Below are 17,203 nucleotides of genomic sequence, written 5' to 3'. Positions count from 1 at the left end.
CATAATTCTGTTGATAATTTATTTTTAGTTGATAAAAAAAAAATATATTGCAAAGGGTCTAAGACACAAGTCTGTTGCCTTTCATCTTTAAATGACCAATGAGAGCTCAAAGCTAAAGAACTCTCTTCACAGCAATCTTTGTTTCTGGGGACCTCATTAAATACATTAGACCAGTGTTTCTCAACTCCAGTCCTCAAGACCCCACAACAGGTCATATTTTCAGGATTTCTTTAGTATTGCACAGGTGATAATTTCATCACCTGCTCAAGCATTAATTCCATCGCCTATGCAATACTAAGGAAATCGTGAAAACATGACCTGCTGTGGGGTCTTGAGGACTGAAGTTGAGAAACACTGCATTAGACTGAACCAACATCAGGGGCCTTCCAGGTAGATGATTATTCTGAGGACTCACCAATGGCTGTTTCCAGAAAGCTGCTGGTGTACTTGTGTGCCCACATAATAAATTCAACTGCGCCTTCATCACTTACAACATAACCTTTAAAGCCCCACTCTGAGCGCAGGATGTCAGATAGTAGCTTTTTATTAGCACAAGCGGGAACTCCATTTACTCTGCAAAACACAAATAAATTTAAATCACGTCATCAGTGGGAAAATAAAGCTTTTATGGAGTTGACCATGACTTTACTGATTGCTTATCTTTTGGAAAGGTGATCAATATTAGATTGGTGTGGGTGCTACACCTAGCGCCCCCAACGATCAACTGTTCTTGGTGCTGGCCAGAAATGATCAGCTTCGGAGTGGAACTGCAGAGCTCAGTTAAGTATTTTGTGGCCCCAGCATGGTACTACAGATTCACCCCCATTCATTCAAAAAGGGTTGGACGTATAGCATTCGGCCACGGCCACTGTGCAGTTGACAGTTGTGTATTTCTCTTCTGCAGTTATTCACTTCCATCTGTTACCAGCACCGAGAAAACCTTGTCGGTGGGGTTGCCGGGTGTCACACTGCTATCAATCTGAAATTGATGACCTATCCTAAGGACAATCCCCAATTCCTATTCAAGCCCTTTAATAGTTCTAGCTTGAAGTTATATTATAGGGAAACCAAATTAAGACCACATTACGGAGGGTTTCCAGCACAATACCTTCATGGCATATCAGTATGATGCAATAAATATCTAAATGGTGGGCTGACTGCTGAGATTACCCCCACCAATATCGAAAATAGGTGTGCCAGATTCCTAGTCTCTGGTGGAGAAGAAATTGTGAAGCGAGGAGACACAGAAACAACTAGGTGTGTTAATCAACCTGTTTCTGTATCTTCTACACACATTAAAGGAATACTTCGAAAAATGTAATAAAAATAAATAAAATAAAAGTACATTTAAATATTTAAATTTGTACTCAATTCCTTTATTTAGCAAAAAATTAGCAAAAAAGGTAATCTTTAGTTAGTGCACTATCAGGAGTTTAAATAAGTCAGTTCCCAGCAGTTTCCCATTCGTGAGATTGTTGGACGAGCTCCATAAAGACGTCTGCTGGAGACAGTTGGGTAAGGGCAAAGTTCTGGACAGTCATCATTAACAACACTCATTCCTCTGTTCACCGATCCTGACAGGACAAGCAGAGGAGGGAGTGTGGACTAAAGCAGGAGATAAATGTTGAATCTCAGTCAGCTAGAAAGGTTATCGCCTTCTATAGTCTGCACTCACTTCTCCTCTTGTCAGGTTTGGTAAACAAAGGAATGCAGGTTAACGAGACTGTTGTACTGTTAGCGGTAAATTTAAGTCAATGGTTTTTGCATTTATTTGTGAAAATTTCGCAATTTTCAAACTTTTAATTTTTATGCCCTTTAACCAGATATTCACTAAGTATTTTGCGTGATATAACTAACATTTACCACATGCCTACTTTGCATATGCATAATTTTTTAAACATTTTTTTATTAGGAAGTTAGAAGGATTAAATGTTTATGTCTATGAGCAATATTTCATTTTTCCAAAAAAATTTACAAAACCAATTTTTTAGGGACAACATCATATTTGAAGTGACTTTGAGGGGCCAATGTGACAGAAAATACCCAAAAGTGACAAAATTTAAAAAACCGCACTCCTCAAAGTGTTCAAAACCACAATAAAGAAGTTTATTAACCCTTTAGGTGCTTCACATGAATTATAGCAATGTGCAAGGATGCTCCAGAGGAGCATTGCACGGCGAATAAGCCTCCTTACTAGTGATGGGCGAGCACTAAAATGCTCGGGTGCTCGTTGCTTGGGTCGAGCAAATTGGAATACTCGGGTACTCGGCCAGAACAACGAGCCCAATGTAAGTCTATGGGAGACCCGAGTATTTTTACTGCGAACCCCCCCCGGGGGTCCTTTTAAGGTATAAAAATGTCTGAAAATGATGGAAACACTGCTCAAATGACACAGGAACCTCATGGGGATCACCCCGGGAAGCATTCCTGACTCCTAGTTCACAGCTTTAATCATTTTTTTCCGAGATTCATGCCATTTTTCCCGGGGCCACAAAAGACACATTAAAACGAAACCAAAACGGGTTTTACTGGGAAATATGTCAAGGTACATCCTTTGCAGGTTAATGACTTGCCTGTCAGGCCAAATATTTAACCCCAGACCGAAAATTTCCTCTCCCACTTAGGCTTAGTTCAGACGCAGCGTTTTTCAACTTTAGCATTGCTTTCAACCATTACAAATGCATTCACTGGGAAATGTCACTGCAACATTTAACACCCCTAGCTGTCCATGCGGTGTGTGACACATAAGCAGACCCATCTTGTTCATTTACGAAGGAGGGACTCTTAAAGTCACAGAGCCTATTTTTACTGGTGCATCAGGCGGCATTAATCTTCTTAAAGGGCCATTATGAAACAGTGGGTCTCCTAAGCTGTTGTAGCCTATGCTATGAGTGGATGGGCTGCCAAGAATTACGACGCACCACAATACCCCTGTCATAAGATGTCCAGGGGGGACTCCTGAAAAAGTGTTGCATTAAATTCAAGGCCTGCCCTGCTACCAATTCATATGCACCCCAATAAGCCTTTGAACCCACATAGTGGATGGGCCCATGAAAATCCACTTCACAATATGCATTTTGTACTCCGTACTCCTTTGTTTTATACATTGGTGGCAAGGCCAGCCCTGCTGCATAGTCATATGCACCCCATTAGGCCTTGGAACCCACATACTGGATGGGCCCAGGAAAACTCATTCGTATTTTTTAATGGTATGATTGTTCCCTCTTTGCAGAATTATTTATGGGAGAATTTGGCAATTGTGTTTGCCATGTTTTTAACACGAAGGTTCAGATACGGCTTTAAAAAAGGCTAATACTTGCAATACAAAGCAATTTCATTGCAAACTACAAAGTTCAAGGAATATTAAGATTGAATAGTGTGAGTGCGTACATTTTTGTAGATGTTAACAATAACATACAAAGGTTTATAAGTACATACAAGGATTACATAAATATACTGATTACGTATATATGAAGATTAACTTCATACAGTCTACTTAGATCATCACCATGAGGCTTTAAAATATCATCCGTCTGGAATATCCTAGAAGCAACACCAAGACAGAGAACCCCTGGGAGATTATCTACACTGCATGGGCGTCCCCAATTATGCAGGTATCAGCACACTTTACATGTACAGGTACCTCAGTTTTGGCATCTGTCTTAGTCATGCTTCTCTGGTCTTATATAGTGATTTACACTATGTAGTAACTCTAGTTTAACCCAGACCTTCAAGTGGCCACTTTTCAAGGTTGGATGAAACAGATATCATGGACTCATCAGACGAGGGGCCATAAACCCCTAGAAAGTAAAAGTCACAAGGATTTAGATCAAACCACCACAGGCAGAGTATCAGTAAACCTTAATGTTTTACAATGACAAACAGCAAACATAGAGGTTTCGAACTGTTTGTGGAGTAAGTAAACAAACATTTATCAAGATTATGTCACTATGAGCATTGCCTGTCACATCTGTAAATGTTTTCCAAGACATGCAGCTATGTGATTGTCTGAATGCATTCGGTGTACAGTATTTCAATCTTGTTTACAAATCGCCATTTTTATATTCGCCATTTGTACATTTGAGGCAACCAAAGTTATGGCTCTCAAGGAGAGAAACTAATATAGTGGACAAAGCTATATTTTAATGAACTACTGAGCCAAACTAACAGCATTGCTTTATCAAATTTATATGAAGTGTATTGTGTCCAATTTGAGCAACCAGGCAACACAAAAAGGAGCTTTTCAAGTGAGTGCTTTAAGGTACACAAATGTGAAGTGTTTGCCATCATGGATGTGGTTTCACCAATGGGGGGTACCTTTTTTAAAAAATATACTATTGCCATCACAGCCCCTCGTGCCCAAACTTCACGGGCCTATAACAGTACAAAGCATGTTCACCCAGGTCATGTCGTCGGAGATAAGGAAGAGACATTGCAGGAGACAAAGTTAAGAATTAGGACCAATGTAGTGGTGTGGGTCTCTGAGACTTGTAATGCAGTGCATGATCTGCCAAACAATTCCCCATTGGGGGTACCTTTTTTTAAAAATACACTAGTGCTATCGCATGCCCCTAGCCCAAACTTCAATGGCCTATAACAGTACTGAGCACGTTCACCCTGGTGATCTAGTGGCAGGTACATTTTAGATTGCAGGAGACCAAGTTAAGAAGTCGGCCCAATGAAATGTCATGCCCAATTCCCAAATGTGGGATCCTTTTTTTTTTTTAAGAGTAAAAGAGTGCTATCACAGCCCCCTTGGCCAAAATGCACCGTACAGAGCATGTTCACCCTGGTGATCTACTAGCAGATACAGGACAGATTGCAGGCGACTGAGTTAAGAAGTAGGCCCAATGGAATGTCATGCCCAATTCCCCAATGTGTTGCCCTTTTTGGACTTAAAAAAATAGTGCCATCACAGCCCCCTTGCCCACAATTCACTGGCCTATAAAAGTACAGAGCACTTTCACCGTGGTGATCTACTGGCAGGTACAGGACAGATTGCAGGCGACCGAGTTAAGAAGTAGGCCCAATGTAATGTCATGCCCAATTCCCCAATGTGTTGTCCTTTAAAAGAGTACCATCACAGCACCCTTGGCCAAAATGCACCGTACAGACCACGTTCACCCTGGTGATATAGTGGTTCTGGATGAGGAGGATGAGGATAAGAAGGAGGATAAGAACAAACAGACCAAATCTGGAAGCGTATACCCATGTGTGGTTGTGAAGAGGTGCATGAGAATACACCTCCCCAAAAAAGAGAATGTATTTGAGGTTATGTTTCACTGTTTTCACTTGGTGGTGTACAGAAGTCTTTCCAAATCCAGGTCTTGTTCATTTTTATAAGAGTCAGCCTGTCAGCATTTTCAGTTGACAGGCAGATGCGCTTATCTGTTATAATTCCACCAGCGGCACTAAAAACCCGCTCTGACAGAACGCTAGCAGCAGGGCAGGCCAGGAACTCCAAGGCGTAGAGAGCCAGTTCATGCCATGTGTCCAGCTTCGATACCCAATAATTAAAAGGCACAGAGGAATCACGGAGGACGTTTGTACGATCTGCAAGGTACTCCCTCACCATCTTCCCAAACATTGCACTTCTTGTGACAGCACCCCTTGCCTCTGTGCCGCCACGATGGGAGGGTCTGAGAAAACTGTCCCAGAACTTGGCCATTGTTCCCCTGTCTGAGCTGGATTGTACTTCTGTCTCTTTCGCTTGGAGTCCTTGGTTGTACAACAAACTCTGACGTCTGCTGCCAGCGTACTCACATGGGAATTATCTAAGTAATTCCGCTACAAGGGTCCTGTGGTACTACAACATTTTAGTACACCTCTCTGCCTCAGGCAGAAGAGATTGAAAGTTCTCCTTGTAGCGTGGGTCTAGAAGTGTCACCAACCAGTAACGACTGTCACCCAAAATTTTGATAATCCGAGGGTCACGTGAAATGCAGCGCAACATAAAGTCAGCCATGCGTGCCAGACTGCTAACAGGCAAGACTTCCGTGTTCTCACCAACAGGACGACTGACGAATGTCCTCCTCCTCCCTGTCCTCAGGCCATACCCGCTGAACAGAAGCTAATACAGATGTGTTTGTAGTACCCTCTATAGAGCATGAAAGTAGCTCCTGTTTTTCCTTCTCCTCCTCATTGCCTACCAATCCACGTTGAAAAGACATGAGGCTGGGCTGAGTGTAATCCCCCTGTATGTTTCCTTTCTCCATGTCCTCGTGCTCCGCCTGCAATGCATCCTCTTTGATTGTGAGCAGAGAGTTTTTCAGAATGCTGAGAAGTGGGATGGTGATGCTAATTATGGAGTCATGACCGCTCACCATCTTGGTGCAGTCATCAAAGTTTTGGAGGATGTTACATATGTCTGACATCCATGTCCAGTCCTGAGGTCTTATGTGTGGAGTCTCACCTGAAATTCGACGGCCTTGTTGATGTTGGTAGTTAACAACGGCCCTCTGCTGCTCACAAATCCTTTCCAACATATGCAGCATAGAGTTCCAGCGTGTGGGGACATCACACAACAGTCGGTGAGCTGGAAGCTGAAAACGCTGCTGAAGCACGGCAAGGGTGGCTGAAGCTGAAGCTGACTTTCTAAAATGGGCAGACAGACGGCGTACTTTCACTAGCAGATCTGGCAGCTCCAGGTAGCTTTTCAGAAAACGTTCAAAAACGAGGTTAACCACATGGGCCAAGCAAGGTACGTGTGTGAGGTCACCTTGCCTCAGAGCCACCACAAGGTTCCGGCCATTGTCACACACAAGACCATGCCTGGCTGTAGGTTCAGCGGTGTCATCCAAATATCTGACTGCTCTTTCACTTTGAGCGCTGTCCACAACTCTTCTGCATTGTGCGGTTTGTCATCTATGCAGATTAGCTTCAGCACAGCCTGTTGCTGCTTGGCTGAGGCACTGCTGCAGTGCTTCCAGCTTCTGACTAATGTGTTGATTTCAGACATGGAGGAGGAGGAGGTACAGGAGCTGTAGACTGTGGGGGCAACCCTGATTGACGTAGGGCCAGCAATCCTCGGCGTGGGGAGGATGTGTTACATCCCAAGATCCAACTGGGTCCCGGCTTCCACTATGTTAACCCAGTGTGCCGTCATTGAGATGTACCATCCCTGCCCACAAACACTTGTCCACGTGTTTGTGGATCGGTGGACTTTCCCAGTAACAGCATTGTTGAGGGCACGGGTAATGTTGTGGGACACATGCTGGTGTAATGCCAGTACGGCACACTGGGAGATATAGTGGCGACTGGGGACCGAGTACCTTGGGATGGACGCCGACATCAGGTTGCGGAAAGCTTCCGTCTCAACAAGCCTAAAAGGCAGCATTTCTAGCGCAAGCAGAAGAGAAATATTAGAATTGAGGACTGTGACCTGGGTTATAGACAACTGAACGATGTGTTGGGACAAGGACATAGAGGGGCTTGCTGCTTGACTGTGGGCCACAACAGGTGCAGGGCTAGAGGCATCTTCACATGCACGGTGTACTGGGGATTGGCTTCTATGCAAAACAGTGGAAGAAGCAGTGCTGTGACCAGCAGGCAGTGGTCCTGAAGCCTGCGGTTCGGCCCACAAAGTTGGGTGCTTTGCTTGCATGTGCCTGATTATGCTGGTGGTGGTCAGGCTGGTTGTTTTGCTTACCCTGCTGATGCGGGCATGGCAGGTGCTGCAAATGGCCTGTTTGAGGTTATCGGCAGAGTCTTTAAAAAATAGCCAGACTCAGGAAGATCTCACAGGTGGAATGGCAACTTCACTCATGTTGGCGTTACAGGGAACAGATGCATGCCTTCTGTCTGTGGCCACCACACTGCTTCTTCCTGCCTGTTGGGGGATATGCCTCCTTCCCCATTTGTGCTGCTGTCCTTGCTATGCATGTCTCCTGCCAGGTTGGGTCAGTCACTATGTCATCCATCACCTCGTCTTCCACATCCGCACCCTGCTCCTCCTCCTGACTTACTGGCAATTGTGTCTCATCATCGTCCACCTCTTGCGACACTTTCCCACCATGGCCTTCGTGTGACCGGGGCTGGTCAAAGCTTTGGGCAGCTCTACATGTGATCTCATCTTTCCCCACTTCAAATTGACTGGCAGAGATTTCTGAATCTTGAAATGGAAAATTGAACAGCTCTTCAGAGCGTCCAAGTGTGGGATCAGTTGTCTCAGGGCACTCGGCATGGTGGGAGGAAGGAGGATCGTGAGGAATATCCTGGCCACACTCACGGCTACTCAGACTTGACCGTGTGGAAGACAAGGTGGTGATGGTAGCTAAGTGACTGGAAGCATTATCCGCTATCCAACCAACAACCATTTCACACTGCTCTGGCTTCAATAGAGGTGTGCTGCAGTCCCCTAGAAACTGGGACAGGAAGGTCGAGTGAAAAGATGTGGGTCTTTGTTGTTGCCCATTCTCACCTTGCCAACGGCCTTGTCCTCTGGATGCACCATCAGCATCACATCCACTTCTCCGTCCCTTGCCCCTTGCCTTAACCATTTTAAATGGACTACTGCACTATTTCAAATGCACAACACAAATGTCTTTATTAGTAGCTAAATAATATGTGATCAGTATGCCTGCAAATCTACAATTTTTCAAACCCAAACACCAGGCAGGCCTCAGCCTGACCTAACAGACTGTACTCAATTTTTTTTTTAAAGTTAATTTATGTGAAATAGTGCTGTATAGAATTTGAGTATCACACAGCCAAAAAGTAAATACACCGGCCTACGATGTCCAGACTTGTAGCAGAGATATATGAGGGCTCTCACAGAAATACCACACTGGCAAATCTGTGGCCTTGGAATTTTTTTTTTATGCTAAATAGCGCTGTATAGAATTTGAGTATCACACAGCCAAAAAATAAGTACACCGGCCTCCAATGCCCAAACTTGGAGGACAGAGATATATGACGGCTGTAACGGAAATACCACACTGGCAAATCTGTGGCCTTGGAATTGGAACCGGCCTCCAATGACCAAACTTGACCTATTTCGGTGAATTTAAAACACCAAAAAATAAGGGCAAAGGGTAGCACACACAACTATGCTACGTATGCCTGACAAACTATAACAGCCCAAAACACCGTGTCTGTGAATTGAGATACTGATTTGGCTCCAATCCTAAGTCATATTGCAAGACTCATTAAAGGGTTGATTGTGACTTGTAGGATCACTACTTCCAACAGGTGGCGCTATAGAGCTCAAGTCCTCTTTTTCTTTGAAGAGGCAATTTACATATTAAACTTCCCAGAGGAGCATTGCATGGCGAATAAGCATCCTTACCTTAACAAGCCAGAGCTGGTATGTCACTCTCCACAAGGAGAAACCTTACCCCTTAGACCTCAGTTCTGAGCCTCTCACCTAGCCAAATCAGTTCTCATGCTTCGTACTGATGAGGGCCAACAGCCTGAAACACCATGTCTGCGAAATGAGATACTGATTTGGCTCTTACCCTAAGTCATATTGCACGACTCGTTAAAGGGTTGACTGTGACTTGTAGGATCGCTACTTCCAATAGGTGGCGCTGTAGAGTTCAAGTCCTCTTTTTCTCTGAAGAGGTAATTTACATGTGCAAGGATAAAAATTTAATTTTATTTTTCACACAAAAATGTTGCTTTAGCCACAAATTTTTAAATTTCGCAAGGATAACCGAAGAAAATGATCTATAAATTTTGTTGTGCAATTAGTCCTCAGTACACTAATACCCCATATGCGTTGGCTCAGAAGGGAAGGAGCACGATTTGATTCCGGAGCACAAAATTGTCTGGAATAGATAACACAAGACGCACATGATGAAGGCGCAGGAGCCCAGGAACGCAAGCCAAATAAGGTACCATTTACTTCTAGACATGCTTCCTAGTATCAACAATTGGACTTGTCAGTTATTTGTCTCCAACAACAGTATGAATAAGACTCTGGCAGGGTTAAAACATTATTTTTTTTTGTCGCTAAATTTCTTGCACCTTTTTCCATATCAGTGCTTTTGTCATACTCACTACATGTGAAATAAACTTTCTGCAAATGTTCATCAAGAGTGTGCGGTGATTCCTTACTACATGGAATAGATAACAGACAGCATGTCATGTTTGCAGAGTCCCTGATGTGCCTAAACAATAGAAACTCCCCAAAAGTACACCCCTCAAGAAATTTATGTAGAGTTGTAGTGAGCACTTTCATCCCTCATGCGACTATATAACATTGGGCTAAGTACATGAAAACAACACTAAAATGTTGCTTTAGCATCAAATTTTTAATTAAAAAAAAGACTAATAGGAATAAACAAAAAAGTGCAATTTGTTACACAATTTCTCCTGAGTACATACTGTATGCTTATCTCATGTTGCTGACTTGTGAGTGGTCTCACTTTTCTCACTCCTCCGCATCATCGGATAAGTCCCTAATGCACTCTTTTGTCTTCTAGCTCATTCTTTCCAATGGACTGTTATGGCAGTCGAGAGAGTGCTGAAGGCACCATGTGGCCATCATATTGGTCCTCCTATGAAGCCCAGCCACTGGGTGGACTTCATAACAGAATGTTTTTCACTTTATACTGCGATGCCATGGTATTGCCGTATATTGTACATCGATTTTACTTTTTTTACCACTTAAAAACTAAACCGATACAATTTTGGAATTGTATAATCATAATTCCTCGTCATTTTTACAGCACAATATACTTTGTAAAAACAAACCCCCCAAAAAAATTATCACATTTTTTTTGCGCTGCAGATGGAATTATTTCCCATTTTCCAGTAAAATATCTGGTCAAATGGATAGTGCCATACAAAACTACATCTTGTCCACCCAAAAATAAGCACTCAAAGGGTGAATAAAAATGTTGAAACACTTTGGAAGAAAGGGATGATAAAATAGAGGTTCAAAAATGGAAAATTGCCTGATAGGAAAATTAAAGTACAGAATTGAATCTTTTTGGCACTAAAACAACACAATAAAAAGGTAGCATCAAATCTAAAAAAAAATGCATTAAAAAGAGAAAACTCATAGAAAAGCAACATAAATGCAATAAACAGTAGATTGGTATTACACATTTTAGTGTGGACACCTGTGGAAAACCAGCAACGAAAAAATGCAGTGTCCTAAAATCCTGGATCTATAATAAAGCCCAGTAATGACTGCCAATGGCGTGTGTCTGAATACTTGCCTGTTATAACTGCACATAATGCTGTAGGTCCCAGCTTCAACACAAGCCTGAAATTGTGGTAAAAATGTAATTCGCAAGTCTCTCTCCTCCACCTGTGGAAAAAACAAAAGATGAGCAACTTGGACTAAACACTTGTGATTGTACAACCCCTGACAAAAATTACCGTATATACTCAAGTACAAGCCGAGATTTTCGGCCTATTTTTTTAGACTGAATGTGTCCCTCTTGGCTTATACTCGAGTCATTCCCAGGGGGTCGGTGGGGGAGAGGCAGCTGTCAAATCATACTCACCTGCTCCCGGCGCTGTCCCTGCTTCACACAGATGGTCTCCGGGCGCCGACAGCTTCTTCCAGAGTTGAGCGGTCACATCGTACCGCTCATTAAAGTAATGACTATGGACGTGACTCCACTCCCATAGGGGTGGAGCGCATATTCATTATTTTCATGAGCGGTACCAGTGACCGCTCAACACTGGAGGAAGCTGCTGGCGCTGAGACCATCTGTCATTGAGAAGCAGGTACCACGCCGGGAGCAGGTGAGTACAACGGGTATATAACCACCGGCCTTGGAGGATGTTCATTCAGTTTAATGTTGTAGGAAAAAGCGGATCACAGGCATGGCAGAAAACTACAGTCATTTCAAATGGCAACTTTCTGGCTTTAATAAACACTAAAAGAAATCAAGAACAAAAAACGTTGTAGTCAGTAAAGGTTACTTTTTTAGAACAAGCAGAAAGAAAAAAAAAATTGTGGAGTCATCCTCTAAATTTCAATTCCCAAAACTAACGCCTGCATCAAATTAGATCTGCTCGTTATTCTGCATCTAAAAAGAAGTGATCACACCTTGGAGAACTGTTGCACCAAGTGGACTGACAAGAATCATGGCTCCAACATGAGATGTCAATTCAAACAAAGGAGAGGATTATCAAACTCTTAAAAGAGGGTAAATTATCACGCAATGTTGCAAAAGATGTTGGTTGTTCAATCAGCTGTGTCTAAAATCTGGACCAAATGCAAACAACATGGGAAGGTTGTTAAAGGTAAACATACTGGTAGACCAAGGAAGACATCAAAGCGTCAAGACCGGGAACTTCAAGCAATATGTCTCCATAACAGGAAATGCACAACAAAACAAATGAGGAACGAATGGGTGGAAACTGGAGTCAACGTCTGTGACCGAACTGTAAGAAACCACCTAAAGGAAATGGAATTTATATACAGAAAAGCTAAATGAAAGCCATCATTAACACCTAAACAGAAAAAAACAAGGTTACAATGAGCTAAGGAAAAGCAATCGTGGACTGTGGATGACTGGATGAAAGTCATATTCAGTGATGAATCGCGAATCTGCATTGGGCAATGAGATGATGCTGGAACTTTTGTTTGGTGCTGCTCCAATGAGATTTATAAAGATGACTGCCTGAAGAAAACATGCAAATATCCACAGTCATTGATGATATGGGGCTGCATGTCAGGTAAAGGCACTGGGGAGATGGCTGTCATTACATCTTCAATAAATGCACAAGTTTAGGTTGATATTTTGGACACTTTTCTTAACCCATCTATTGAATGGATGTTTGGGGATGATGAAATCATTTTTCAAGAAGATAATGCATCCTGCCATAGAACAAAAGCTGTGAAAAAATTCCTTGAAGAAAGACACATAAGGTCAATGTTATGGCCTGCAAATAGTCTGGGTCTCAATCCAATTGAAAATCTTTGGTGGAAGTTGAAGAAAATGGTCCATGACAAGGCTCCAACCTGCAAAGCTGATCTGGCACCAGCAATCAGAGAAAGTTGGAGGCAGATTGATGAAGAGTCTGTTTGACACTCATTAAGTCCATGCCTCAGAGACTGCAAGCTGTAATAAAAGCGAGAGGCGGTGCAACAAAATACTAGGGATGTGTTGGATTGTTTTTTGTTTGTTTTTCATGATTCCATTATTTTTTCCCACATAATTGAGTGAGTTCATAATTTTTCCCCTCTGCTTGGTCTAAAAAAGTAACCATTACTGACTACCACATTTTTTGTTCTGGATTTCTTTTAGTGTTTCTTAAAGCCAGAAAGTTGCCATTTGAAATGACTTTAGTTTTGTGCCATGTCTGTGATCTGCTTTTTTTCTACAACATTAAACAACTGAATGAACATCCTCCAAGGCCGGTGACTCCATAATTTTTGCCAGGGGTTGTAATAAAATGTATTTGTGTAATGGAAGAGGGGTGTTAAAATGTTCGCCACGACTACTCTCTGTTCTCTGTATGTAAGGAAATACTGCGATCAGTGATTAAGGCGATGTTCACATCGCATTTTACCTTATGTTCAGTATCACCATCAGGGCTTATATCAGAACCCCACAAAACGGGATTTGGGTGTAAGTGCTGACAGGGCCATTGTCTATAATGTGTTATGATAAGGTAATTCAGTACCACAATGGACATAGAAGTCAGAGCACATACAGTGACCTGACAATAACCCAAAAACATAGAACGAGCTCGGAGACGTGGAAACTCTGCTGACCGCAATCCCTAATCCTCTCCAACCACACTAGAGGCAGCCGTGGATTGCGCCTAACGCTCCCTATGCAACTCGGCACAGCCTGAGAAACTAGCTAGCCTGAAGATAGAAAATAAGCCTACCTTGCCTCAGAGAAATACCCCAAAGGAAAAGGCAGCCCCCACATATAATGACTGTGAGTAAAGATGAAAAGACAAACGTAGAGATTAAATAGATTTAGCAAAGTGAGGCCCGACTTTCTGAACAGAGCGAGGATAGGAAAGGTAACTTTGCGGTCAACACAAAACCCTACAAAAAACCACGCAAAGGGGGCAAAAAGACCCTCCGTACCGAACTAACGGCACGGAGGTACACCCTCTGCGTCCCAGAGCTTCCAGCAAGCAAGGAAAAAACAAATAAGCAAGCTGGACAGAAAAAAACAGCAAACAAAATAGCAAAAGCGGAACTTAGCTATGCAGAGCAGCAGGCCACAGGAACGATCCAGGAGGAAACAGGTCCAATACTAGAACATTGACTGGAGGCCAGGATCAAAGCACTAGGTGGAGTTAAATAGAGCAGCACCTAACGACTTCACCACATCACCTGAGGAAGAAAACTCAGAAGCCGCAGTACCACTCTCCTCCACCAACGGAAGCTCACAGAGAGAATCAGCCGAAGTACCACTTGTGACCACAGGAGGGAGCTCTGCCACAGAATTCACAACAGTACCCCCCCTTGAGGAGGGGTCACCGAACCCTCACCAGAGCCCCCAGGACGACCAGGATGAGCCATATGAAAGGCACGAACAAGATTGGGAGCATGGACATCAGAGGCAAAGACCCAGGAATTATCTTCCTGAGCATAACCCTTCCACTTAACCAGATACTGGAGTTTCCGTCTTGAAACACGAGAATCCAAAATCTTCTCCACAATATACTCCAACTCCCCCTCCACCAAAACCGGGGCAGGAGGATCAACAGATGGAACCATAGGTGCCACGTATCTCCGCAACAATGACCTATGGAATACGTTATGTATGGAAAAAGAATCTGGAAGGGTCAGACGAAAAGACACAGGATTAAGATCCTCAGAAATCCTATACGGACCAATGAAACGAGGTTTAAACTTAGGAGAGGAAACCTTCATAGGAATATGACGAGAAGATAACCAAACCAAATCCCCAACACAAAGTCGGGGACCCACACAGCGTCTGCGATTAGCGAAACGTTGAGCCTTCTCCTGGGACAAGGTCAAATTGTCCACTACATGAGTCCAAATCTGCTGCAACCTGTCCACCACAGTATCCACACCAGGACAGTCCGAAGACTCAACCTGCCCTGAAGAGAAACGAGGATGGAACCCAGAGTTGCAGAAAAACGGCGAAACCAAGGTAGCCGAGCTGGCCCGATTATTAAAGGGCGAACTCAGCCAAAGGCAAAAAGGACACCCAGTCATCCTGATCAGCAGAAACAAAGCATCTCAGATATGTTTCCAAGGTCTGATTGGTTCGTTCGGTCTGGCCATTAGTCTGAGGATGGAAAGCCGAGGAAAAAGACAAGTCAATGCCCATCCTAGCACAAAAGGCTCGCCAGAACCTCGAAACAAACTGGGAACCTCTGTCAGAAACGAAATTCTCTGGAATGCCATGTAAACGAACCACATGCTGGAAGAACAATGGCACCAAATCAGAGGAGGAAGGTAATTTAGGCAAGGGTACCAAATGGACCATCTTAGAGAAGCGATCACAGACCACCCAAATGACTGACATCTTTTGAGAGACGGGAAGATCTGAAATAAAATCCATAGAGATATGTGTCCAAGGCCTCTTCGGGACCGGCAAGGGCAAAAGCAACCCACTGGCACGAGAACAGCAGGGCTTAGCCCGAGCACAAATCCCACAGGACTGCACAAAAGAACGCACATCCCGCGACAGAGATGGCCACCAAAAGGATCTAGCCACTAACTCTCTGGTACCAAAGATTCCAGGATGACCAGCCAACACCGAACAATGAACCTCAGAGATAACTTTATTCGTCCACCTATCAGGGACAAACAGTTTCTCCGCTGGGCAACGATCAGGTTTATTAGCCTGAAATTTTTGCAGCACCCGCCGCAAATCAGGGGAGATGGCAGACACAATTACTCCCTCTTTGAGAATACCCGCCGGCTCAGATAAACCCGGAGAGTCGGGCACAAAACTCCTAGACAAAGCATCCGCCTTCACATTTTTAGAGCCTGGAAGGTACGAAATCACAAAGTCAAAACGGGCAAAAAACAGCGACCAACGAGCCTGTCTAGGATTCAACCGCTTGGCAGACTCGAGATAAGTCAAGTTCTTATGATCAGTCAAGACCACCACGCGATGCTTAGCTCCTTCAAGCCAATGACGCCACTCCTTGAATGCCCACTTCATGGCCAGCAACTCTCGATTGCCAACATCATAATTTCGCTCAGCAGGCGAAAACTTCCTGGAAAAGAAGACGCATGGCTTCATCACCGAGCAATCAGAACTTCTCTGCGACAAAACAGCCCCTGCTCCAATCTCAGAAGCATCAACCTCGACCTGGAATGGAAGCGAAACATCTGGTTGACACAACACAGGGGCAGAAGAAAAACGACGCTTCAACTCTTGAAAAGCTTCCACAGCAGCAGAAGACCAATTGACTACATCAGCACCCTTCTTGGTCAAATCGATCAATGGTTTAGCAATGCTAGAAAAATTACAGATGAAGCGACGATAAAAATTAGCAAAGCCCAGGAACTTTTGCAGACTTTTCAGAGATGTCGGCTGAGTCCAATCATGGATGGCTTGGACCTTAACAGGGTCCATCTCGATAGTAGAAGGGGAAAAGATGAACCCCAAAAATGAAACCTTCTGGACACCAAAGAGACACTTTGATCCCTTCACAAACAAAGAATTAGCACGCAGGACCTGAAACACCGTTCTGACCTGCTTCACATGAGACTCCCAATCATCCGAGAAGATCAAAATGTCATCCAAGTACACAATCAGGAATTTATCCAGGTACTCTCGGAAGATGTCATGCATAAATGACTGAAACACCGATGGAGCATTGGCAAGTTCGAATGGCATTACTAGATACTCAAAATGGCCCTCGGGCGTATTAAATGCAGTTTTCCATTCATCGCCTCGCTTAATACGCACAAGATTATACGCACCACGAAGATCTATCTTGGTGAACCAACTAGCCCCCTTAATCCGAGCAAACAAATCAGATAACAACGGCAAGGAGTACTGAAATTTAACCGTGATCTTATTTAGAAGGCGGTAATCTATACAAGGTCTCAGCGAACCATCCTTCTTGGCCACAAAAAAGAACCCTGCTCCTAATGGCGACAATGACGGGCGAATATGCCCCTTCTCCAAGGACTCCTTCACATAACTCCGCATAGCGGCGTGCTCAGGCACAGATAAATTAAACAGTCGACCTTTTGGGAATTTACTACCAGGAATCAAATCGATAGCACAATCACAATCCCTATGCGGAGGTAGGGTATCGGACTTGGGCTCATCAAATACATCCC

The 17,203-nt window shown here is 43.7% G+C and overlaps 1 protein-coding gene across 1 annotated transcript in view; it reads right to left on the bottom strand.

Moving 5' to 3' along the window:
- The window catches only part of LOC138669956 (uncharacterized), a 66,829-nt gene that overhangs the window by 36,914 nt on the left and 12,712 nt on the right, over positions 1 to 17,203 (bottom strand). Inside the window, exons 6-7 of the mRNA XM_069756860.1 lie at positions 11,166 to 11,257; positions 416 to 573 (exon numbers count right to left, since the gene is read on the bottom strand). Of these exons, the coding sequence (XP_069612961.1) occupies positions 416 to 573; positions 11,166 to 11,257 (250 nt within the window). The remainder of the gene's footprint in view (positions 1 to 415; positions 574 to 11,165; positions 11,258 to 17,203) is intronic.

This window comes from Ranitomeya imitator, chromosome 3 (genome assembly GCF_032444005.1).
Source record: "Ranitomeya imitator isolate aRanImi1 chromosome 3, aRanImi1.pri, whole genome shotgun sequence".
Taxonomy (NCBI): Eukaryota; Metazoa; Chordata; class Amphibia; order Anura; family Dendrobatidae; genus Ranitomeya; species Ranitomeya imitator.
This window is presented reverse-complemented; position numbering and strand designations above follow the sequence as displayed.